Source organism: Apis laboriosa, unplaced genomic scaffold, assembly GCF_014066325.1.
Source record: "Apis laboriosa isolate Shangri-la unplaced genomic scaffold, ASM1406632v1 scaffold47_cov149, whole genome shotgun sequence".
Lineage (NCBI taxonomy): Eukaryota > Metazoa > Arthropoda > Insecta > Hymenoptera > Apidae > Apis > Apis laboriosa.
In genome coordinates, this window is record NW_025223437.1 from 1,050,628 (window position 1) to 1,075,941 (window position 25,314).

Below are 25,314 nucleotides of genomic sequence, written 5' to 3' on the forward strand. Positions count from 1 at the left end.
TTTGCACGATCGAATAAAATAAATGCTATCGAATTAAACCTTGAAAAATAAAAAAATAGCAGTTTTAATTGCTACAGTGCAATTATTAATCTATGATGTTACCGAATCAAACCTTGAATAATATCCAAGTATTATGATTGTGAATTGTATAACAGTCTTGTATAACATTCGCAAATTTATCGCAATTTATTTATTTATTTTTTTTTTATCTATTTTCGCGGTTGAAATAAATCGCACAAAATAACAAAGTAAACAAAAGTCCAGTTATGCAGTATCGCGAGCAATTCTTATCTCAAGAGCAGCCTTATCGCTGAAGTTATCGCAGTTTGTTTTCACTTTTACATCGACGAGAAATAATTGAAAAGCATTGCTATAAACACCTTCAATATAATGAATGTTTTAAGATTTTCATAAAATTTTTCGAAATATTCGAATTATATCATTTTTACATAATTTAAGATAACTATTAATCAAATAATTTTTAATTTTTATTTTGATATTATTCTTTAATTATGGAATATTAATAATATCCATTTTGCAGATTAATAATTAAAATCTCGTATATTTCCAACAAATTCAATTTCACAGATTTTATCAGTTTCTTCGCTAACTAATCCTTTTTATCAAACTACATCACGAATCTCATTAAAATCCTTATTAAATGTATATATATACAATAATCTTTGTCAATGAATTTTATCAACTTTTTCTTCAGATTGTTTGAAAAATTTTTGACACTTGATATATTCTCTTTTGTGTTTAGAATCAGAAGAATTTACTGTGAACGTTAACCAAGTTCGAGCAAATATACTACTTAAATAGAAAGAAAAAACTAGAGAGCATATTGTACGTATTATTTCTTATAACCTTTACAAAGAAAAAACACGAAAAATTCTTCAAAAATTCCTTTCTTAGAGATGAGGAGAACAAATTCTCAAGAACTTTAAAAAAAAAAGAATTCTGCGAATAATCGAATATTCAGTCGATTTTCCAAAAATTATCTTCCCAATCTTCAACTCCTCAATTACAATTATTCATTGTGTACATTTCAACGATGACACCTCGAGTCGAATCATTCCGCGATGAAAAGAAAAAAAAAAAAAAAAAAAAGGAAAAAGAAAAAAAAGAGCGCGTGCAACGTGTTTCGTGATTGTGTTCCCAGGTTGACCTTGAACGCGTACGAGGGACAGGGAGGCAGAGTCGCGGGAGGGTTGGACACCTCTCCTCGTCATCTCTCGGAGCGTAGACCGGGAGAGTATCGATCGGTGAACGAACGCAGTCCTTTCCCACTCGCGAGAACCCAACGCGTTCCGACAACAACCCCTTCCCCCATAGGCGGGTCGAAAGTCTGGAGGCCTTGACGTCCAGACGGGGTGAGGAAGAACGGGGAGGGTCATGGATTTCGCGTCCCCGCGCGAGAACCAATGCGAAACAGGAGGAGAGAAAGCGAAAGTAAAGGGGATCGAGCGGATCATTCGCTCCGATAAAGCTACCCCCGACTTCTAAATAAAAAACAATGGCAATGATGTAGCAGCCCGATAAACATCAGTCGTGGTGGATAGTCGCTTCAATTTCCAATGGATCGAGGGATAATTTTATAGATTTAATTCTTGCGTGGATTGGCGTGCTCATTTCGAAAGTAATCATTCGACGAGAGTGATTGCTGTAATAAAAGAGCGGCAATGATGTAGTTCAAGATGGATCGAGAGATAAATGTAGATGTAATTCTTATGGTACGTGGATCGGCATGTTCATTTCGAAGTACACTCGAGAAGTATATAATATGTCTTTCTCTATTCTTCTATGATATATCTATTCTTTTATATCTTTTCTATCCAGGTATGGAGAGAAAAAAGGAAAAGAAAAGAAAAACGAGATTTCTTTTTCGAATTCAAGTGTATTAAGTGTAAATAAGTGGATGCTCGATGTTGTTTGATTCGTGATGCGCAATATCGGATTGTAAGCTAATAGAATTTGTTTTAGTTCTTGTTGTTTATCTTGAGATTTTTAAAGACTCGAATTGAATTGTCTATTATAGCCAAGATTGTTTCTCTTTTAATCGATTTATTATAGTCAGAGAATTTCGTGAGTCAAAGTTCAGAGAGAATTCATAATCAGAGTATATAATAAAATTCATAGTTACAATTCACGGCAGGTTAACGCACAGTTAACAAATACAGTTCGCAAAAAGAAATCATCATCGAGAAAAATCCAGGATCAGAAGTGGTTGCAATTTTTCAACGATGGCTTCGATTAAAGATACTATAGTAAATTCGACTATAATATGAATCGAGCGACGCAACGATTTCCTAACATTTTTTGGTTTCGTGGCAATTCGAAGAAGATCGAAGCTATTATCTTACTCCTTTTCTAATCGTTCTCTTATGTATGTCACGTCTTCTCAACCGTAAAAATACATCGAAACGTGTTAAGTTATCATCCAGTCAAAATTACAGAACAGAGGGATTCATCGTGATCGATCACTGGGACTGAAAACCGGCACTCTGGAATTCGAGTGATTTCTTGTCGAAGACTGCATTGTTTTCATGCTCGTCACTCCAAACATCATCGCTATAAACGGCGTCGTATCGCGCAGACACTGACGCGACCGATTTCGTTTTTTTAGATAACGATGAAATATTTTCGACCTTGAACCTTCGGTTCTCACTCGGTCCCCGAAACTTTTGCACGTTTCGTTTCCCTTTTCTTCGAGTGTCGAGCTGAGCAACCAATATTTTCGAGCTTTGCTATATATATTTTCCAATGCTTTAATTTGTTGAAACATCCTGAAGACTATGAATACGATGACTAGATCATAGTGACTCAGTATATCCAAATTTGACTAATTCTTATTCTCCAATTAACTTTATCGCTTTACTATTTATTTATGTAGATAATAAAATCGCTTTATCATTATTTATCATTATATAGAGTTAATTATTGGACTGCGAGCTCGAACTTTTATATTAGTATTCAAAACTTTCGATATACTAACAAATTTTCCGAAATAAAATTCTAAGTTAAAAATATAAATTGATAGCAAAAATGAGGATAAAAATATATCTAGGTATTCAGATATTAATATAAGGGTTAAAGGTGTTTGGGCGCGGCGACGAAAGAACAAGCCTATCTTTGAAAAACTTTCAAACGTCACTAAATGATAACACTTTTATTATCAACGTATAATTTTTTTTTTTATCCCGAACGTTTCATCAATTTATCGACTATTTTTCATTGCTTCTTATCGACCACACTCTGCTAATTTACAAGCAATTTCTCAGTCAATCTTTATCGGAACGATATTCGATCGATTGTTCAAACGAACGTTTTCAATTAAATTCATCAATCGTTTACTCGTGTCTCTAGCGATTACAATTAATCTTCCGTATTCCTGTTTCACTTCTACTCTCGATATTATAATGGATTACTTTCGTAAACAATCTCAAAGTTCTCCTTCCCTAACGAAACTCCTGTTTTCCTCTTTGCTTGCGTCAGAATTTCAATCGCTTTACCATCGATTTTAATGTTCATTTTAATAAAGAACGCGCGCGCAAATCCGCATAATCGATATAATTGAATATTCATCATAATTATAATTAATAATTATAAAATTTCATACTTCCGGGTTTTTTCTAAAAGAAAACCGAATAATATTATAATAATAATTGGAAACATATATTTAAGTTCTATCTAAATAGAAATTGATTTTCTTACAGATGGAAATTTAAAATTGATTAATTTGAATAATAGTAAAAATATCGATAAAAATAGTAAAAATATATTTATTTAACAATCTTGACAGAAATAGTATTTTAAACTTATTGCTTCGAAAAATCTATAGTATAAAAGTATAATAATTTTTACAATTAGTCCCATAGGTTAGTTTTTCCTTCACTTAACCTACAAATAAATAATACAAATAATAAACAAATAGATATCTCAAAAATAAATATACGAATAATAAGATTATCTATATATTAGAGATCAAAATCTAAAATTCCACAATTCCTTTTAAAAAAATCCAAAATCGAAATTTTTAAACATCAATTACACGCAGACATCGGATTATGAAAACTCTGGTTCGCCATATTTAAAATGACGCTCTTGAATAAAACAAAGCGGTCGGTTGGGTTAGCCCAGGATCGAAGAGAAGGGTTTGGCTGTATTAAAGCCAGTCGCCTCGTCCACGTGCATCGATTCATTCGTCACGGTGCCCCGACCTATCCAACGTGTAACTCCAGGACTTTGCCGCGCTGTCTGCATCTGTATACGTGTGCGTATGCTAACCGCATCGCGTCACGTGTGCCACGATTATGTTTCGCTTGTGTATATTTCGCCTCGTCTGCGTTCTCTAGCTCTCTATGCACGGACGACTCTGTCGGTAAGCGTGTTGGTAGGCGACGCGTGATGATATCGATGGAGCAAGCATGGAACGAGAATATGAGAAAACCTTTCTGATTCTTCTAGCTTTGGAAAAAAAGCTGCGGTGAAATCAATTCGAAATATTTCGCAGACGATCCTGGCTTATAAGTATCCGAGATATGCAACACATTAAATTGTTTCAAGACAATGATTTCAAGAAAAAAACCTGCGAATCGAAGGTTTCATGGAGTTCAGATAATGTTTACATGTATCAAATTGATTTTCTCTGAACTTTTAGATTCTTTATTTTAGCAATTATCAAGAATGCGTTCTTGACAAAATTAATATTGATTTATAACATGTGATCTTTAGAAGTTTTTCAGTAATATTTTGGAAATTTAAAAAAAAAATATTTTTCATTGAAAATATAAGAAAAATTTATTGTCTTTAGCTTGATCTTTGTTCTTTATCCTCTAAGGAAAATAAAATTAGATGGATGAGTAACGAAATTGAATATGAGTTGAATATTCTTTGTCTTGTCAGTTCTTATTGGTAAATCATATGATGTGAAATGGATATGATAGTTTAGTATGGATCTTTTATGACAGATCTTTTTCACTACTTTTTCTTCAACTTGAAGTATCTTTGTTTCAGCTCGTCTGGCCGCCAGATACACGATGGAAAAAAGTCATGGATGACGTAAGACATGCGGGAACGTTCGTTTTTCTATCTGAAAGAACTCGTTCTCAGAATCGTAATTAACTCTTCATGATGAAATAATGTGAATCGGGTTTCAGTTTCATTCAATTAGTAATATTTTTTTTAAAGATTTTTTAGATAATTTTTGTTTTGAAAATTTCTTTCGTAAAAAATTACAACAATATCTCGAATATTTTGCATACATCTCTATATACATCGTTTATACAATTTCAATTCGAAACTATAGATTAAAAACAAACTGCAAACGTGTGTGAAATTGAATCCACGTTCAAGCATACGTTGCACGTTCGCGTATACATTTTCGCATAATTCGAATAATGAAACGAAACACGATGCCTCTCGATTTCGATAGTGGAAGTCCTGACCATCGCAATTCAATCCGGAACGAGTCAAATCTCGATAAAAGTGTTAGTTAATATTTTTTAATATATATAGTACAATATTATTTATATAAACTATATATATATTTTTATCACTGTTAATGAAGTTCGTTATATAACTCATAAGGATACTTTTTATATTAAATCTAATCATTTATTCACGTTTTAGCTACTTATGCTAAATTCACTTTTAATTTTATTTAATCGTTTATATAATCTTTTTAAAGATGTTAAAAATACATATTCTATCTATAAATAAAACAAATCACTAATTGAAGATTTAATTTTTTGATACGATACGAAGATAATGCATAAAATTCAGACTTAAATAATTTTGTAGATTAGAAGTGAAAAAAAAAAATAATTTTTTTCTTTTTCTTTGTAATTGAATTATACGTAAGAATAAAATTCTTGATAGTTATCATTTATTATCTATAGCAAAATTTATCGAATAATCGTTAATGTAGTAAAAGATAATAAATTGTTGATATTAAATTCGTAAGTTTATACGAATTTTCCTGAATTTTATATCATAAAACACAAGATTGAATTTTTTTGTTTATCTTGTTTTGTCGAGATTCTCCGTAGACTCTCTGTGTAACTGTATCAAAACATCGAAAGATGTTGTTTTTAGTTATTATGCACGATAATATCAGCATACTAGGATAATTAACAAAAATTAATTATTTTATTTTTATTGTGCAACGCTTGTGTATAATAATCTTAACTCGATGATTCTCGAAATTTTCACATTGTGCTTCGATCACGCGTATGAAAAATATAGAATAAAAATGCGAAAAAAAAAAAAGAAAAACAATCAAATCAAACAATCTGTTTCCCAATTAAAAAATCAAATACGTTTCTGTTTTTCTAATTAAATAATCAAATGCAAATTTCGTCTAAGTAGAAAATTACGAATAAACGGCTCGAATGAAAGAAGTATATTTATTGTTTAAATTAAATGTGATTTTTTTTTTTTTTTTAATTGATCGAAGCATGTACAAGTTTTTTTTTTACTAGTTTAGTAATTTGTAGAGCACGAAATATCGGGAAATCGGAAAATCAGAGAGTTAAATTTTCTTTCTAGTTGATCTGAAACTTCTGAAAAGGTCAGCGGGATTACCAAAAACATAAATTTAGCATTTGGAAACATCGTAACCGTCCTCTTTTGACGAGTGACCATCGTTCAACTGTATATTCGTTCGTCGTTATTTTTAGATGAACATTTATTTGTTTTAATATAAACACATTGCCGCACTTTTCAAAATATTCACGCAAATAATATTATATTACTTTTTAAATTTTTCTTAAATCTTATGCGCAGAACAAATAGAGAATTATTGTAATAGAGAAAAAAAAAAAAAAAAGAAAAAATCAAAACCATATTTCGAGAAAACTTGGAAAATACCAATATATAGACAAATTGAAAATGCTCGATGCTCGTTAAAACCAGAGTTAGTTTACTCACAAAATATTATGTTTCATGAAATAAAATAATCATTTTCCTCGAAATTACGTAAAATTTCACGAAACTTTTCAAAATTTATATTTTGAATCAAACGAAATATTACTTGTTTCGAGAGAGAGAGAGAGAGAGAGAGAGAGAGAGAGAGAGAGAGAGAGAGAGAGAGAGAGAGAGAGAGAGAAGTCGACCAGTTATCTGGTTGATTTTGTTTATACGACGTTGAAGAGAGCGGTTGATATGTCAGCCAGACAGACATTGGCGATTTTTCAATACGTCGAGACGCATAAGTACCACTCTTGAAGTCGTCACTGCACTACGGCAATGATTCTATTATTAACTTAGGCGTAGATTACAGCCGTGTAGCGGAGACCTTGATTATAAACGCGTACATAACAGCTGTTCCATTGTACGAGTATCAAACAACACATAGATTTACGAGTATACTTCTTCTCATCGCTTCCTGTTTTGGAACGCAACGCGAATAAGTCATGCTGGAGTTTGATCCTAACAACAGGTCGTTGAATCGTTTTTTCTTTTTCTTTTTTTTCTTTTTTTCTTTTTTAAGATGTTCGTTTTATCACTTTGATGACGAGATTCAATATTTGATTTTTCATCGTTGACTGTTATGTAACTGTTATTGATAAATAGGTTATATTTACATAAAATATATTATATAAATATATATATATATATATTATATATATATATAAAATACATTTAACATGATGTATTTTGCATAATTATTATTATTCTAAATAATTATTATATATCTAAGTAATTATTATTCTCTCTTTCTTATATTCCGTCTCGTTCGATATTACACAATCTTGCGAAAAGATTAATTGAAATAATACAATTTTTCGCGATCTTCTAATTTTCAAAATGATCGATGCGACATTATTAAGTTTCAAATTTAAATTATATCTTTAATAATTTTTAAAGAAGAAGAAAAATTGTTAAGAAAGACGACAGATAAGGATCGAGGAGAAAGGGTTAAGCATGGAAACACGAAAGAGATCGTAATTCGAGTCGAATTTTTCACTCGAACAAAATTGATGCATATATATATCTTGCATATGTATATGCAAGATACACTTGCAACCAGTTCTAACAGCTTTCACGAGAACCGCTCATCGAGTTGAATCATTTGGGTTCCTTACGTCATCCAAATTTTTATTAATATTCGATTAAAATGATACGTTACTCGAGAAACGTGGATAAATCGGCGACACGAACTTTTAAACGTAATCATCTAAAAGACTAAAAATGATCGAACATTTCGCTTAACCTTCGAATTTCTCTCTTTCTCTTTCTCTCTTTGTATTTGAACGAATCTACTTCGAATCTATGAAAAAGCCGAGTTTCAAGGTTCAATGACAGACCTTGTGTCGTTAGTCATGGATGCAAAAAGAAAGAAAAAAAAAAAAAAAAAAAAAACGAGAAATTATTACAGTAAAGCAATAAGCAGAGACGAGCAAAATTTCAACGGTTGAAGTTAAGAATAAATTTACTTCAATAAATTATTTGAATAATTTGTTATTCAAAGCGTTGAATAACCGCAGTTAATCGTAGCTCTATGATTATATCGAAGATTGTGGTTATATCAATTATAATGGCTGCGGATAAATATTATTCGAACAGTTTGTAAATAAAATTATAAATAAATTACTCGAAGCAACTTTATTCGAAATTTTAACTAATTAATTTTTGGATCGTTCGACATCAGAGCACTGGGCATTAACCCAATTGGAAAAGTAGTTAAAAATTAAGTTACTTTAAGTAAAAAATTCTCGAATAATATTTATTCGTAGCTATTATAATCGATTCGTATAACCTCGATTGTTTGGCACCAATTATTATTTCGATTATTCGATGTTTTGAAATATAATAAAGTATGAAGTTACATATTGAACTTAATTTACTAACTTTATTTCAATTATTACAATTTTACGCATCTCGGTTCAACAACATATTCGGCCAAATTTGGATCTGACACGTGACAGATATTTCCCTTCGAATTTGTTTCAAAGTGAAGAGGGCCGTTACAGGCTAGACCATTTCACTCGTTGATTGGTTGATGCTCTCTATAACACGTGACGCAGCTTTTCGGTTTTTTCTCAATGCCTCCTTTTGTCGTTGGACGGTTATTCAAACGGTGATTTAAAATCGAAAGTGGAAAGGGAGAACGATGTTTCGAGTGAAAATAAATGGAGAAGATGATTCTATTCAATGGATGAAGTAAAGTAATTCTTATGAGATTTACTGAGATACGGAATAATCTCGAAAATTAATATTTTTATAATTGAGTGTAATTGAGTAATTAATTGTTTGTTATTTAATAAGATGAATGAAAAGATTGTATGAAAATTAAATAGTAATAATAGATAATTATTATAGTAATAATAGATAATTATTATATTATCAATACGATAAACAAAATAAAATATCTTAGACAGAAAACAACAACAAAATAAAATATCAAAGAATGATGGATTTTGAATAAATCTATTTTAATACAGTTAATCGAAATATATATATATTTATATATATATATATAATTATAATATATATTATTATAATATATTATTATAATATATAATTATAATAAATATATATATTTATATATATATTTAAATATATATATATTTCGATTAACTGTATTAAAATAGATTTATTCAAAATCCATCATTCTTTGATATTTTATTTTGTTGTTGTTTTCTGTCTAAGATATTTTATTTTGTTTATCTCGTTACGAAACGTTCTTAAAACTGTGATGTAAAATGTTAAATGTAAACAAGTAACGAGTAATTAATATCATGAAATATCTTTACGAAGAGAATTTAATTTTAAAATTAATATTATGAAATCTATTATTAGAAACTATATAAACTATATAATTTTTGGCGGGAATTTTACATTTTCTATTTGAATTAATGTAGACTAATTATAATATAATAACTCATAATTGAAAATGTTATAATCGTAATATAGTTTGGATAATTTTGTGCGTTCATTACTGTTGTATTTTATATAACATTCGCATTATTTGTCGTTCCTACCACGCAATGTTTTCCTTATTCGTTACACGTGCGCAGTTTATTTGCATGACCGTCATTTGTACGAATAAATAAATCGACTATTTAAATACCAAAGGTGAGTGAATAAAAAAAAAAAAAAAAAAAAAATTAAAATAAAATATTACACATTTGATTTGTTTTTTTCTTCTTTTTTTTTTTTTAATGATATCGAATTATAAATAAATATTTATTATATTATATCGAATCAATGAATACAAATTATTACAACTTTTGTTAGAAGGAAATATAATTATTTATTAAATTGTTACACTTTTATTTTATAAAATAGATATTATAAAACGACGTCGAAACGATGAAATTGATTTTTAAACTTTAATTTAATTTTTTTCTAGATATCAAAACTTTATAAAACTGTTCAATTATTTCAAAAGTTCTTTTTCCTCCAGGTTATTTAATTTCTGCAACACGAGCCCGTATAAAAGTTTTTTTTTTTTTTTTTTTTTTTTTTTTAAAATAGAAACTACCATGATCAATTAAAACAGCGATTGTTTCGAGAAATAATTTTTAATAAAACTTTTTTATTTATCCATTTTTTTCTTATTCATAATTTTAAATTAATAACTACATTATTTATAAATATATCCAATTCAATTACAATAATTAACTCAATGTACATAGATCGTTGTAATATAAATGGAATAACGAGATCTATCAGTGTCGAATTAAATTTCGACTAACTAAATCGATGACTAGGAGGCCTTATAAGCCTTCTCTGTAAGCCAAGGGCCGACCGTAAAATGTAGGACATCGATTTCGTTTGATGTCTTAACCCTCTTCCATCATTTTCGAATGATATATGAATTAGAAATTAGAATACACCCTCGAAGAAGGATTGAAAGAAGAAATTTAAACAAAAATTCATTTTTTTTTTTTTTTTTGCTTTTTTTGGTATAGCAATCCAAGAGCGTCACGGAACATGGCGGAGAAACAACGCCGAGACAATCTTAATACGAATATCTCGGCGATGGCCGCGCTCGTACCAACTGTCGCCGAAAGCCCGAGGAAGATGGACAAGATATCTATCCTGAGATTAGCCGCTAATTTCCTCAGAATACGATACAGTATGAGATTCAATTTAATAATTTTTTTACGTTCAATGTTGAGAGAGATGAATTTTTAATTGAAAGATTCGAAGATGAAATTATTTTTAATTTAAAAAGGATCATTTGGTATAAAGTTTTAAATTTCATATTTAATTCTATAAAGAGTTGATTAAGATTTTATTATACAAAAGATTGCTCAGATATGATGCAAGTGAAAAAATTAATTCGAAATAAGATTTTTTTTAATTCTTTGATTTAATTACCATCTTTTTTTCTTTTATAATTGAAATTATTATTATTATTATTATTATTATTATTATTATTATTATTTCATATTAAATAGTTTAGAGAAATCAGATGAATCGAGAAATATACAATTGGCCTCATAATTACATATATTACATATATTTAAATTGTAAAAAGAAAAAGATCCTTTTTTTCTTTTGATTATCTCGATTTCCATTGAATTGTTCAATTATTATGTTCACTAGTTTAACGATCATTTGTGCATTTTCAGCTGTTGGACGTGGCGTATCTGATTTTCTACCTCGAGAACTTGGTGATCTGGATTTGGAACAATATATAGGCGATGTGAGTACTCGTAAATCGATTCAATTCTATTTATCCTTAAATACACGTTAAAATCATTTTTGTTAACCGTAACAGAATTTGATTAAAAACGGGAGCTTCTTTATTGTTGTCACGACCACCGGAAAAATAGTATACGTCAGTCGGCAAGTTCAAGAACATCTTGGTCATACTCAGGTAAATTTTATCTTAAGCGTGTTCCTTTTTTATTTTATTTTTGCAAAATTGAAATCTAATTGCTTCTTTTGCTGATATTATATAACATACTTGAATAAGTTTCATGATATATCAAATTATAAATTTTTTTAACATAGTTATCAAACTTTTATTTTTAATATTTTATATCAATTTTTAGATTTCATTATTTATAATGGATTAAAAGTTAGATAATGTTAAAAAAAAAAAGAAAGAACAATGGATAATTTTTCATCTATACTTTCCCTTCTTTTCTCCTTTTATCCATTTCTTTACCCTTTCTACTTCTATCATAACATACTTCTTCTATCATAACCCTCTTTCTCACGAAAAATTTCCTCGCTGTAAACCCTCTAAGCTAGTCTGTTCAATCCGTGCTTTCTAAAACTTCCGCTCTGTTCGCTATCCTCTCAAGCTTCACCCTCATCCCACGCTATCCGTCCTTAAAAATACACTCACCCTCGCTTAAAAACACACGTAAACGCCCACAGACACGCAATCGTGTATTTATGCTTCTATTGTTTTATCAATCTTTGCGATCGTTGCATTGTCCGTTTCATCCCCAACTGGTTTGTATTCTGTAACGCAAACCAAACTTATTTTTATCTTGTTATAAATTCTTAAATAATAATGTGTTTTAATTCGAAGCAGTAACGCGCAAGAAAATATATTTTAAATGTAAAAATTGTGAAAAAAGTCACGTGAAATAGGATATTCATCCCAATTTCATATAAAACCGCAAAGGAATATACTTTACCCTTTCTTTTAAAATATCAAATCACATTCGTGATACCGTATTATGGTTTTCTGCTCGACGAAAAAAGCAGATTATGTTTCTAATAAAAATTTATTTTCACTTCCAATTTTAATTTTATATTTTACAACAACGAATAATCAACTATTTTATTTTATTATTCAAGGTAGTTATAATCTTTCTTTATTATTTAAAAAATTTATTTCGTATTTCTCGAATGAGAAAGATTTTTGTTTGTAATATGTATTTATAAAAATATTATTTTTCTTTCTAGTTCTATCTGGTTAATTCTTCAACGATCAATAAAATGATAAAGACTTTTGTTTTTCCTTAAATTAAATTTTTCTCCGCGAGATTAATTCTTCGCAGTGCTTCAATAGCGATCCAATTGCAGTTGCAATGAAACATAACTCTTTCCAAGGGTTCCAAATTATCGATCAAACGAACCAGGCCGCCATGGTAACTACTCTGCACCTGCAATATTTTTTTCAACGTATTAAATCTTTCTGGAAATTTGCATGGATTATTCACGGTTTTATATTGTTTAATTCATTATTTTTATTTATTAATGGAATTTTTTCCATGTTTCGTAGAATCATTTTTATCAACATTTAAGAGATTCGATGTAAGAGAGATAAAAAATATATCTTTTTCTAAAAATAAGATTAGGTAAATAAAAGATATTTATCTAATTATTTTAAATCTCTAATATATTTTTCTAATATTTCACGAATATATTTAAAGTGTATCAGAAAATTATTAAAATTTTATTAAAATTTTATCAAAAATATAAAAATATTTATTAATTTATAAATAATGACAAGCCGATCAACTCAGCAAAAAATTATTATTAATTAAGTATTTTTCATTAATATATTTTTTTCCAAGAAAAATAACAAGGTATTCTATCTTTTTCGATTCATCGATGTATTATTTTTTTTATTCCTTATTTCGTTATCTTATTATATTTTTTTTTTTCATCTTCTATTTATTGTTCATGTAAAGAATAACCAGTTAACTACGTGATCCGATACGAACTCGATTTTCAATCGAATTGTTTGTTGCACGTGTACAGACTCGGATTATTTCGAACGGAATCAATAGGATTTAAACAGATACAAATAATGCGATTATAAAAAATAAATAAAAAATAAATAAAAAATATGTATGGGATTAAAAAAAATAAATAAAAAATAAATAAAAAGAAACAAGAGATAAAAAATTAATAGAAGCATTGTATATAAGGATGAATGGAATTAACAAGAGCATATTACTTTGTCTAGAATAGTTGAAACGATATAAAAAATGTTTGCCATTTCAACGATAAGCGAATTATTTTTCAGAAATCATTCACAAGAAAATGATGTTTCTTCTTTTTTTTTCTCGTAACAACTCGAAATATCATCAATATTCATTCCGTTTTCATTTCCATACGACGTTAAAAAATAATAGAAAATATCAGATCAAAGATATTTGCTGTAATTTTTTTTGTTCTATGATTTTTGTTCAAAAATTGAAACGAATGTTATTCAAATTTTGATTCATTGAAGAATGTTATTATATATTTTTCGACGAATAAAATGATTAATTATCGTGAAAATTTTGATTCTTGATTTTTTGTTTGTTCTTTTTCTTTTTTCTTTTTTTTTTTTTTTATTTCCTCTATATCGTCAAGTATTCTTGAATTTAATAGAATCGTGGAATGCCCATACAACCAGTCGACTTCGGTTCGTTATTAACTTCATAACTGGTGTCCTTTAAGTCGAGAAGCGCGCGTTAGAGAATAACGAATAAAGTTCCTCTGAAACTTTAGACCACAATATTTCGGTAATTACGAAAACTCCGATTGAGAATATTCTTAAAACAGAATTTCTTGAATTCGACTATTCGTCGTTTTCATTCTATTCTTTGAAATTTTAACAATATTAATATGTTCAAGATACGTTTTCACTATATACTATAATATTAAAGATATTACAACATTTAAAGATATACGTGTTTCTTAAACTATTAATTATTAATATATTAAATGTTTAAATTGTCTTACAAAAATGAGAGATAACGAGAATATTCGTTATAATATAAAAAATTGTCATTTCTTTTACGATAACGAGTATATACGGATAAAAGGTTAATTTAAATTCTTAATTTAAATCAATTTATGACAAATTCATCATTTAAACATTTTGTATATCAGACAAAAGAAAACGAAAACGAAATCGAAAATCTTTTTGATAAAAGAATAGAATGATGAAGACCAGACTCTCGAATAATCGAAAGATAAAAAGTTCTATCGATCCACGTGATTCCGTAAAAACTGTCATGGCGTTCCATATTCGAGTATAACGATAATTCGATGCTCGAACATAACGAACTTGCTTACTAACGTTCGACTGAGTTATAACTTCAGAGTGTAAGGATATACTAGGACGAAAGGAGGAAGAAACTCGGTGACAAAAGATAGAGAGATCGAAGAAGAGAGATATGAGAAGGAGAGATCAAGAAGGAAGAAAATAAGAGAGGAAGAGAGAAAGAAAAGAATGTGGAGGCGGTGCGGTGAGTTGTTTGCGCGGGATCTTCTAGGTTTTTTAAGGAGATACTCACAATCAGTCGGTATTGTTCTCAAGGAGAAACTCCCTGTGGTGAAAACGAGCCTCGTCGCCGACATGGTGCACCGTGTTCGTCGCGATTAAATCGCAACAAATCGAAGTCAAGATGCAGAAGGAAAATGAATAAGAACGCGTGGATCTAATGCCAGCTTTCTACAATAGTTTTAACGATCAGTCATCGAAAGTTTTCGTAAAATTTAATGGAATCGGATTTCGAATTTGAGGAAGTTTGTTCGTTATGATTGATTGCGATTAGAGTTGAATTTTAATGCTCAAGAGATTATTAATAGTTAAAGTTAAGTTTTAGTTTTAATTAACTATTTATATAATTTAATCTAAAATTTTGATTCTAGGTATACGTAATCCAAAGATGTCAATTGGAATTGAATATCAAATTAATACATTGTTTTAATCACGCCTTCCTATTCTTTATTGAGATATTAATTTTCTCCATCTAACCTTTCTTTTTCATCAAACTTGAAAAAAAGAAAAATAATCGAATAATCAGTGATCACTCTTCTATAAAATGTATAATATATTACAGGCGGACCTACTTGGCCATTCTCTTTACGCATTCATTCATCCCAAAGATGAAGAGGAGCTTGCGAGGAACCTTAACCCGGATGAAATGCAAGGTGTGGTATCCTCGTCATTGCCACAGATCACCGACGGATCGAATGACAATTCCAATTCATCGGAGGATTCAACATCTTCGAAGAACGGTAAAACGTTCCAGAATCAGAGGCGGACTTTCGAACTTCGAATGTTGCATCGTACTTCATCGAGGCGAGAACATACACAGTACGAATGGTTTGAATTCTCTGGAATGCTCAGGCTTGCGGATGCTTGCAAAAATTCCGCGTCAAATGTTAATCGATCGAGACATCGAGGTAATGATACATAACAATGTATGAACAATGATTTGAAATGCTAATAACATTTTATCATATTTATAATAATTTTTTATTTATAATAAAAAAAATTGTTATAGATGTATGTTATATTAATCTTTTAAATTAATCATTCAAATTATAAATTGAATTTTAAATTAATGAAAAACTTTGAATTAAACAAAAGATTGATCATTCCAATTTTTTTTTTTTTTATAGAAATTACTTCAACCAGTAACGACATCGTTTTCGTGGGTGTAGCACAATTATTGATGAAGCAGCCACTCACGAAAATTTCGATAATAGATGCTAATAAGAATGAGTATATCACTCGACATTTGGTAGATGGCAGGATCATTTATTGTGATCATAGGGTGTCAGTTGTGGCTGGATATTTATCGGAAGAAGTATCGGGTATGAGTGCTTTTGGTTTCATGCATAAAGATGATCGTATTTGGGCGATGGTTGCACTTCGTCAAAGTGAGTCCAAGTATTTTTATCTTTTTATTTTTACAGTTATAATTTTTTTTAATTTATATGTTAATAATTATGCATTTTATTGTAATCCATGTACATGGTTTTTAATTGTTTGAATTAATTTACAGTGTACGATCGCGCGGAAACTTGTGGATCATCTTGTTATAGATTAACATCAAAAACAGGAGAACCCATTTATCTACGCACTCATGGATATTTAGAAGTAGATAAGGATACACAAATTGCAGTATCCCTTGTGTGCATAAATACATTAGTATCGTAAGTTTTACGATATATTAATAATTGTTTCTTTTCATCTTTTCATCTTCTTTTATAAATTCAATATTGTAAATTTCTTTATAGGGAAGAGGAAGGAATACAACTTATGCAACAGATGAAAAAAAGATTTTCGGCTACGATTTCTGAAACCATGAGAGCCATAATCCAAAATGGAGATGATGCATCGATTGATTTGGTAATTTATTTTATAAATTTGTATGTAACGAATAATATAAAGTAAAAGTTAGTCGAATATTATCAGATTAAAATGAATATTAAAAAATTATTAGGAACATTACAATTTACAGGGCTCAGATTCTCAAAATCCAAATTCGAAAAGTAATATGGAGGATCCCGCACAATTAGAAGATGCTATCACATATCTAGTTAGTGATCTGTCATCACCTCTTCCAGAAGATTGTCTATCACCTCCTACACAAAATGAACAGTATGCGAAAGCTGCTATGATATCACAACATTTACCTCCTGCTGAAGCTCAAGCTCGAAGACTTGGAATTAAGAAAATCGATCGTTATTTAATGGTGCAAGCCAAGGCAAATCATAATCAGAAATCAGAATCAAAGACAAATACTAATAAGAATAACTCTAATGAAAGACAAGAAAATACGAGATCGTCAAGAAAAACTGTACATGAAGTTACAAAACAAACACGTAATAGTACACAAGATGAACAAAATTCATCACGAACTAATAGTATATCTAATGTAGAATCATGCGTAAATACCCAACGAAAATCTGGAATATCTCAACTTGAGCTTCGTCAAAATGTGGATATTTTGAATCCTAATACTACAGTTAAGAAACCTGTTGCAACAATAGAAAATAATTCATGTAATATTAAAATTGAACGTAATATGGATGTTTATATGCCCGAAACAATGATTGAATACTTTGAAAAGAATGCGATTGATAATAATGTTACTTCTGATTTAAAGAATCATCCATTGAAGAGGATATATAGTGACGAAGATATTAAGACAGGTTGCACTAAAAAAAGACAGTATAATAATGTTCCTTATGCATCATCGGATACAAGCGATGAACAGAATATTTCTTATATTGATTGTAAGTCTTTCGTTGATGAAGAATTTTCAGAACTTTCAACGGATTTCAACAATATAAATCCTCAATCACTAAAGATTGCTGAATCACCAAATTCAAGTCTAAGTGAAGTCATAACTGATTATCAGCAAGTGGATTCTAGTATACCACTTATAGCTCCAAATCCTGAATTGGAACCGGAATATGGCGATCTTCAGGACAATTCATTGCTGAGCCCAGACCTGGAAGCAAATCCAGGTACCGAACTCAGTACAGTAACCCTGCATCTACAAACGAAGTAAACAACTAAATTTTGTTTATTGCAAAGTAGTGGGTGATACTTTTTCATTCAATATCATATCATATCTATTTATAGATATTGATATTATTCTTAATATGCACAAGAGTTTTTTATAAAATATATGCCCAAGCTCGAATGCATATGTGACTTTTCTTTTTATATCTTTTATATTTTAATTTTTCTGATTTAAAAAAATTTAACTTATATAAACTTTTACGATTTTAGTAAACGTTTGATTTTCATTTTACAGATCTAATAATGAAAATATTTGATGATCTAAGGCATATACCAATTCTTGAAAGTAAGTACATACTTATATACATGTTTATTAAATAGAATATCAAAAATACTAATAAGATTCAATAATAAATTTTTTTTAATATTTTAGATACTTTTAATGAAACAGAAGTACAATTAACAGACAATATGGTAAGTATAATTTTATAATAATATTATATTAATAATACAAAGCAATCATCATATCAATTTTATAATAGGTAATCAATAAAGAAATAAGGAAAAAACATCTTCAACTTATGAATAATATAGCACGCCAAGAATCACAGTTGAATGTTTTGGCACGAGACTTCAAAAATCCAGCTTTACAAGCGAAAAGAGGAAGTTTAACACCATTAGAGGTATGAAAAATAATTTTTAAAAATAAATATTGCTAATATATGTTATTTAAAAATTTAAAACAATTATAAATTTTAGGTAGAACATAATATGCAGAAACAAATTCTTGAGACTTTACAAAAAGATCACATGCAAATAAATATAAAACATAATATTGGTGTGTAAAAGTAAAATTCGGAGTTTGGAATTACTTTTAACAAAATATTTCTTTGAAAGAACTATTCTTAAGAAATATACAATTGACAAACAAAAGTGTGCATATCATTGCACATTGAATATTTCAATGAAGATTATTACAACTTATTTCTCAACCAATGATAACTAACGAAATAGAAGAAGAACGTAACAATCTGCAATTGCATAATAATCGACTTATTACAATTCAACAAAGGAAAGATAATAATATTTATTATCAAAGTCTAGTGAAAATGTAGTGTCGATTAAGAAAACTTCAATATTCTGTGTTTTTAAACTGAAGTAAGAAGAAGCATCATAAGTAGACAATGTATAAAATAATCAAGATGTATATTTTACATCTATTCATGGAGACTTTTTGAAAGTCTAGTGTGGACATTATACATCGCCATGTTTGGCGTACCTATAAATGAACATATATTTCAATAACTGCTTGAAATATATACATATAAATTGTATTGTATATGATGGGCACGTTTTACAGTTTTGAAGGTCCAATGTTGCGCAGTTTTCAAATTTTATCGTAATTAACTTTTATATAGCGTGAAGCCAATTTTAAGCGGCTACGCTATTTATTTAGCCTCCAGGACTGTTTGTGCTTGGCTATTGTTCTCAATCGAGAAAATTAACTCCACGTCGAATGACTATGATATGTATATGAACTATATATATCGGATGGATACAGTACCAGTTCTGTTTAAATCCTATTAATTATTGGAATTCAAAATTATAAAAAAAAAAACAAGTTTGTAGTACAAAATTTCTGTTTTAGACAAAAAATATGCTTATAAAAAAACATATTATAAAAAGAATATTAATTATATGTAATTGTACCTTTTTACTATTGTTACGTGAAATAATTCTAACTATGACAAATTGACTGTCTCGATTTCTATCGATTTCTTTTTTTTTTTTTTTCTAAAACAATTTTGAAAATTGTGTGGATTGTTATTATTTCTCTGTATATTTACATGCATTATTTGTAACATACATATGCACTTTTAAGCATTTTACATATTGACTTGTTATCTTTTTTTTTTTAAATATATATTTCATTGGAAGATAATGGTAATTAAAATTATCATTTTTTCATAATGAAATTTTTTAGAGAACTTGGTATTTTATACGTTATATTTCGTGATTATAATTATTTTGTTATGATGAATTTTTAGACTTTACTGGCCTTGTTATCCACCCAATACCGTGTTGCTTTATATTATTTTATTAATTATAGTTAAGCTTTAGTATTTACTATAAGTAGTATAAAATTTTCGTGATTAACTAATATGTGATATTATTAAAAATACATATACTATTAATCACGATTTTTTTTTATCTAATGAATCATAAAAATCATAAACAAGCATAATCAAGCAAATGAATTCAATGTAAAAAATAAAATATACAGAATGGAATTATGCATTGAAAAAATTATAAGAGCGCATACATTATGGATATATTCAACACATATGAATAATAGATCTATATGTATATCATTTAGTTCCAGTTTCCTATGTACAAGCATAAATAAGGCTGATAAATTGTAAATAATTCCGAATATCTTATTGATTGGTATTATTACCGATTAAAGAAATCACTGGGTTTTTTTTGTGAATTGTTCATCATTCATTCATATTATCTATTTGCAACTCGTGTGCTATTTCCCAAATACATTAAAGAGTTTTTCATGCTCTTGTGTACTGATGCGAATTTTGATATCAGTAGAATTTAGAATTGTAGTTTAAAAATGATGTTTTAATGTTTGGGCAGTCTTTTTACCCCTTTTAACGTAAATTCATATTTGAAACACGATGGCAAAGCATTGTAGACATGATATTATTCAAAATAATAATGTTTATAGATTCAAATTGAGTTTGATGATTTGGCAGAAGCTATATATATATATATATGTATGTAATTATTTTGAAAATTGAAAATTATTTTTGATCGATACTTTGTATGAATCAAAATTATAAAATTACGAGAAAGGGGGATTATCTGCGTATAATTCTTATACATGTACACAACATGTTCATTGTAAAAAATGATCGTTAATTTTATGTCATTGACATCGATGTCAAACATATTGAGGTATATCATGTCATTTTATTTTTGTTTTTTTCAACTAAGATTATAATATATAAATGTATAATATTAAGAAAAGCTTGAGATATAAACTATGCTCATTTTTATGATTAAGAGGATTCAATTATCCTTGCCTCATGATTGCTCGATGTTGATAAAGATTCAAACTTTTTTATATATTATCATATTGTTAGTAAAAATATAAATGATCCCACAATGTAATTCACGTTACATTATTGGGATGTTTAGTTAAGTGAATGGCAGACTTTCCAATTTGTCATGATCATTATAGTACAAACAGCAAGTTTAAAGTGTCTGTATTTAGTGTCACTCTCTTTAATCTATCAAATTGTTCATGTGTTTTGTGATCTTTGGCATTTTAAGCCTGGCCATTGTGCTCATTGTTTTGTATGTTTCAAACTATGCATAGAAATTGTATTTCTACAATTAATTGTTATTAAACTAATTACGAAATGATCAAGATATGTAGTATCTATATCTTGTTAATTAAAAACATTATAATACATATAAGTGATTTTTATGTGTTTCTTGAAGCCTCATAAATAAGATCAGTATATAATTTACATCTATATAACATTTATTGAGGGCAGAATGAAAAATGTATAATAGTTATTCAATATAAAAAGAATCTGCTCTTTCACTCAAAAAAATCAAAATCTCTGCCCGATTAGAACATAATAATAAATGAGCAGAACGTGACACGAACAGATGGCACTACAGAATTCGCTTAACATTTAATCATATAATACTGTAAATACTATCTTTATTATATTTTATACTCTGCTGTTTGCACATAAGTGATTTTTACAATTTATTTCTGTAAGTTAACATACGCGAAGCACAATTTAATACAATTGTGTTTTACATCCTTGTATATTTCTACACATATATCTTTATAAGTAAAAATGGCATCTTTCGAATTATTGTGTGGTCGAATTAAAATATTAATTTTGCAATCTACATTCTGTGCATCAAGCAATGTTAAAAAGTTTTTATATAAAGCGGTTGTCTCTTCGTAATCTTGTTTGTAAAAATGGAAAGATAAATATGAAACAATTTATCGTGTGCTCGTTTTCCGCAAAAAAAAAAAAAAAAAAAAAAAAAAAAAAAAAAAAAGGAAGAGAGAAAACTGAAGAAAGAAGAAAAAAAAATGAAATTTCATGATGACAGTATTACGCTTTTGCGTAAGGTAACCGCATAGTAATATATTAATTATTTATCTTTTAAGAATAACGAAAATAACTAATAATTCAAAGTTAAAATCTCCATTTAATTATGGAATATGTGAGTCGTTTTCTATCGTCAGGTATATATCTTTAAGCTTATATTTAAGATATATTTTCACACAGTGAGTTGGAAATATCGGTTTTAAATTCCATTAATCAATATGAAATGAAATAAAAACGACACATATATTCGCTTTCGTGTACAAAACGAATTATAACGAGCAAACATCTTTGTACAGGCTATTTTAACTTTAAAACTCGGTGCTTTCGAAAACTTCTCGAACACTGTGTACATTTTACCGTAGCTGTTAAGATATCTGCGAATATGATTCGCATTTTATGAGCTTCTTTGAAGAGAAATGCACCACCGAATTACTTCCAACTACATTTGTATGTTGGACGAGAGCATAATAAAATGATAAGTTAATTGTTTAATTAAAAACCATTATATATCATTATATTAAGTATTTACGAAGTTCACATACACCCTAAATATTTTTATGTTAATTTTATGCCCATTTTTTATGTATATATATATATATATATTTATGTTCCGTTGTGAATATATTAATGTTAACAAATGATAATACTGGATTATTATCATCAAAGAAATTTTCACGAAATGTTGAAAATTATGAAGAAATTTGTAATATTGGCGGTGTATAGCTCTTCGTAGATTGCCAAAGAACGATAGAAAATATGTAACTGAATTCCGTTCCTCTGTTCTTCCAAATCGAGAAAAAGAATTGAGAGAAAGAATATTACTATGCACGATGAGAATGATTCATGCAGAAATTTATAAAAATGTTTACAGTCGCGTTGCTCATGTCAACATAGAAGTTGGAACGAATGAATTTAAAAAAAAATGAAAATTTATCATACATACAAACATTAATTTCGAAGGACTCGTTTTCCAATCTCTAATGAAATGAAAACGAAAGAAAACGAGTAAAATATATATTTTTCCTTTTTTAAATAACTATATATCTAATGGATTGCGTTCTTGTAGTAATCATTTTCTAATTTCTATTTTTAAATATATTTAATATGAGTAATAATTATAATAAAACGCATATGTAAGCAAGCATAAATAATGAATATGGAAAAAGAATAAATTTCTTAATATAATCGAAAGCAGAAATATAATGATTGGGATCATATACACGTATAACTTGTGTCAAGACTGAATTATCAAGACTTCGTAGAAGGTGGAACATTTTTGTAAATAATACTGCCTGAAAGAAATATATGTAAAAATTATATGAAAATTACAAAGATTACAACCCTCATTTAAATGTATTTTACTCCTAATGTCCTATCTGTTTCATAGAATCAATGCACGTTCAATATATTTAATTGTTCAAATATAAAAAAAATTACAATAAGATAATAAAATATTTAAAATTATGAGTTTATATTTATTACACAACAGGATCTTAAAATAACTGCAAGACCGACCATCCTGCAAAGACAGTATTACAGACCTTATCACATTAAACATCACCATATAACTGATAGCATTTCCTCATATTCTTTCGAGCTGCGATCATTTTATTGTATATATATTTTATAATATTTTATTTGTCCCCATAAAATTTTTGTTTTTAAACATTTGTTTCTTTCTTCTTTCTTATTTCTTTTTCTTCTCTTTTTTTTTTTTTTTTTTTTTGAGCATTCATCTAAGAAACAAGTAAATCGTTCCGCTAAGTATATAGGATTCATTTGGATCATGAGTATTGGAAAAGAACAAATGGCCAACGCTTCCAAGATATTTCGTGAATGAAAGAAGCGTGTATTTTTCGAGTGTTAACTCGATAAACAAAGCCTTTTGTTCATTTATATATATCTACTGAGATAAGAAAAAAAATTGATAACAAGGATTTATTCGCTACGAAAATTGTAACTAGGTGTATCTTAATTTATACATATATCGATCGAGCGAAAGATCGAATCGAATCCCCAATCTAATGTATCGACGACAAAAACATCGAAAAATTAAAATCGAGAAGAAAGAACGATATAACACAGGTTTCGCTTTCAGAAAAAATTTTTTTTTTCATCACAATTAAATCGACGTTTTTTAATCAAGTTTTGGAGGTAACGGACATAAATGTAGCCAAAGTGATTCGTTTTTTGCATCACGCACCTTTTTATTCTACTCGATGATGCAGTTTATGAAAAAATTCAAGAATAAGTGACTTATACACACGCGGATGATATTAATTTGTACCTGTATGAGAAAATAATCGGAAAGGCACGATACTCGAGGCGATCTCAATCAAAGGCACGTATAATTGATAGACGATGGTGCAGACAAGAGTCTCCTAGTAATGAGTAAGCACTGCAATTTATCTCTCAATTTTTATTTAACATACTGTATAACCGAGCAGTTCAATACGTGTACAGCGTGGATCAAATCCCAAGCACGTAATCGTATAAATGATAATTAAAAAGATTGATTAATTTTTAATATGTACAAGAAAAAAAAATAATTTGAAAAAATTGATAATAAAATTTTTGGTTATAAAATAAATGTATCGAAGAAATATTTAATAGGTAAGAAATTTCGTACGAGACTTATCATGAGACACACGATCGAACATTAGAATGAGAGTGGTACAAATTAATAATCGCGATTATTTATATACTTCTTTTTTTTTTATATATTATAGATCGATATTTCATCGTTCGGTGCGTGCGATTTGATTCGTCCTGCATGAAAGTTCGCGAAACGCTGCAACGCAGTACAATCGATAGTCATAATCGAGATTCAGGGAGGCCAATGTGCGTTTCGATCAATCGTCGTTTTGCGATTCGAATCATCCAGAACTCGCGGAATTGAATAGATCGTAAAACGTTAAGCCTTATAGTTTATAACGCAATCTATAATTAACGATTCTTTCAAAAAGAAAGATAGAAAAATAGACG

The 25,314-nt window shown here is 28.7% G+C and overlaps 1 protein-coding gene across 5 annotated transcripts in view; it reads left to right on the forward strand.

The window, feature by feature from the left end:
* Positions 1–22,280, forward strand: part of LOC122716615 (neuronal PAS domain-containing protein 2-like) — a 69,660-nt gene extending 47,380 nt beyond the window's left edge. For 4 of the 5 annotated variants that reach the window (XM_043939875.1, XM_043939876.1, XM_043939874.1 and 1 more), the window contains 12 exons: positions 10,920–11,086; positions 11,586–11,659; positions 11,735–11,833; positions 15,759–16,104; positions 16,324–16,584; positions 16,710–16,860; positions 16,945–17,056; positions 17,169–18,180; positions 18,474–18,524; positions 18,612–18,652; positions 18,721–18,861; positions 18,938–22,280. In XM_043939875.1, the coding sequence (XP_043795810.1) occupies positions 10,920–11,086; positions 11,586–11,659; positions 11,735–11,833; positions 15,759–16,104; positions 16,324–16,584; positions 16,710–16,860; positions 16,945–17,056; positions 17,169–18,180; positions 18,474–18,524; positions 18,612–18,652; positions 18,721–18,861; positions 18,938–19,024 (2,542 nt within the window). In that variant the 3' untranslated portion in view covers positions 19,025–22,280. Of the gene's footprint in view, positions 1–10,919; positions 11,087–11,585; positions 11,660–11,734; positions 11,834–15,758; positions 16,105–16,323; positions 16,585–16,709; positions 16,861–16,944; positions 17,057–17,168; positions 18,221–18,473; positions 18,525–18,611; positions 18,653–18,720; positions 18,862–18,937 lie in introns of those variants that run through there. The other variant, XR_006347059.1, reaches the window with a different exon arrangement.
* Positions 22,281–25,314: the final 3,034 nt, after the last annotated feature.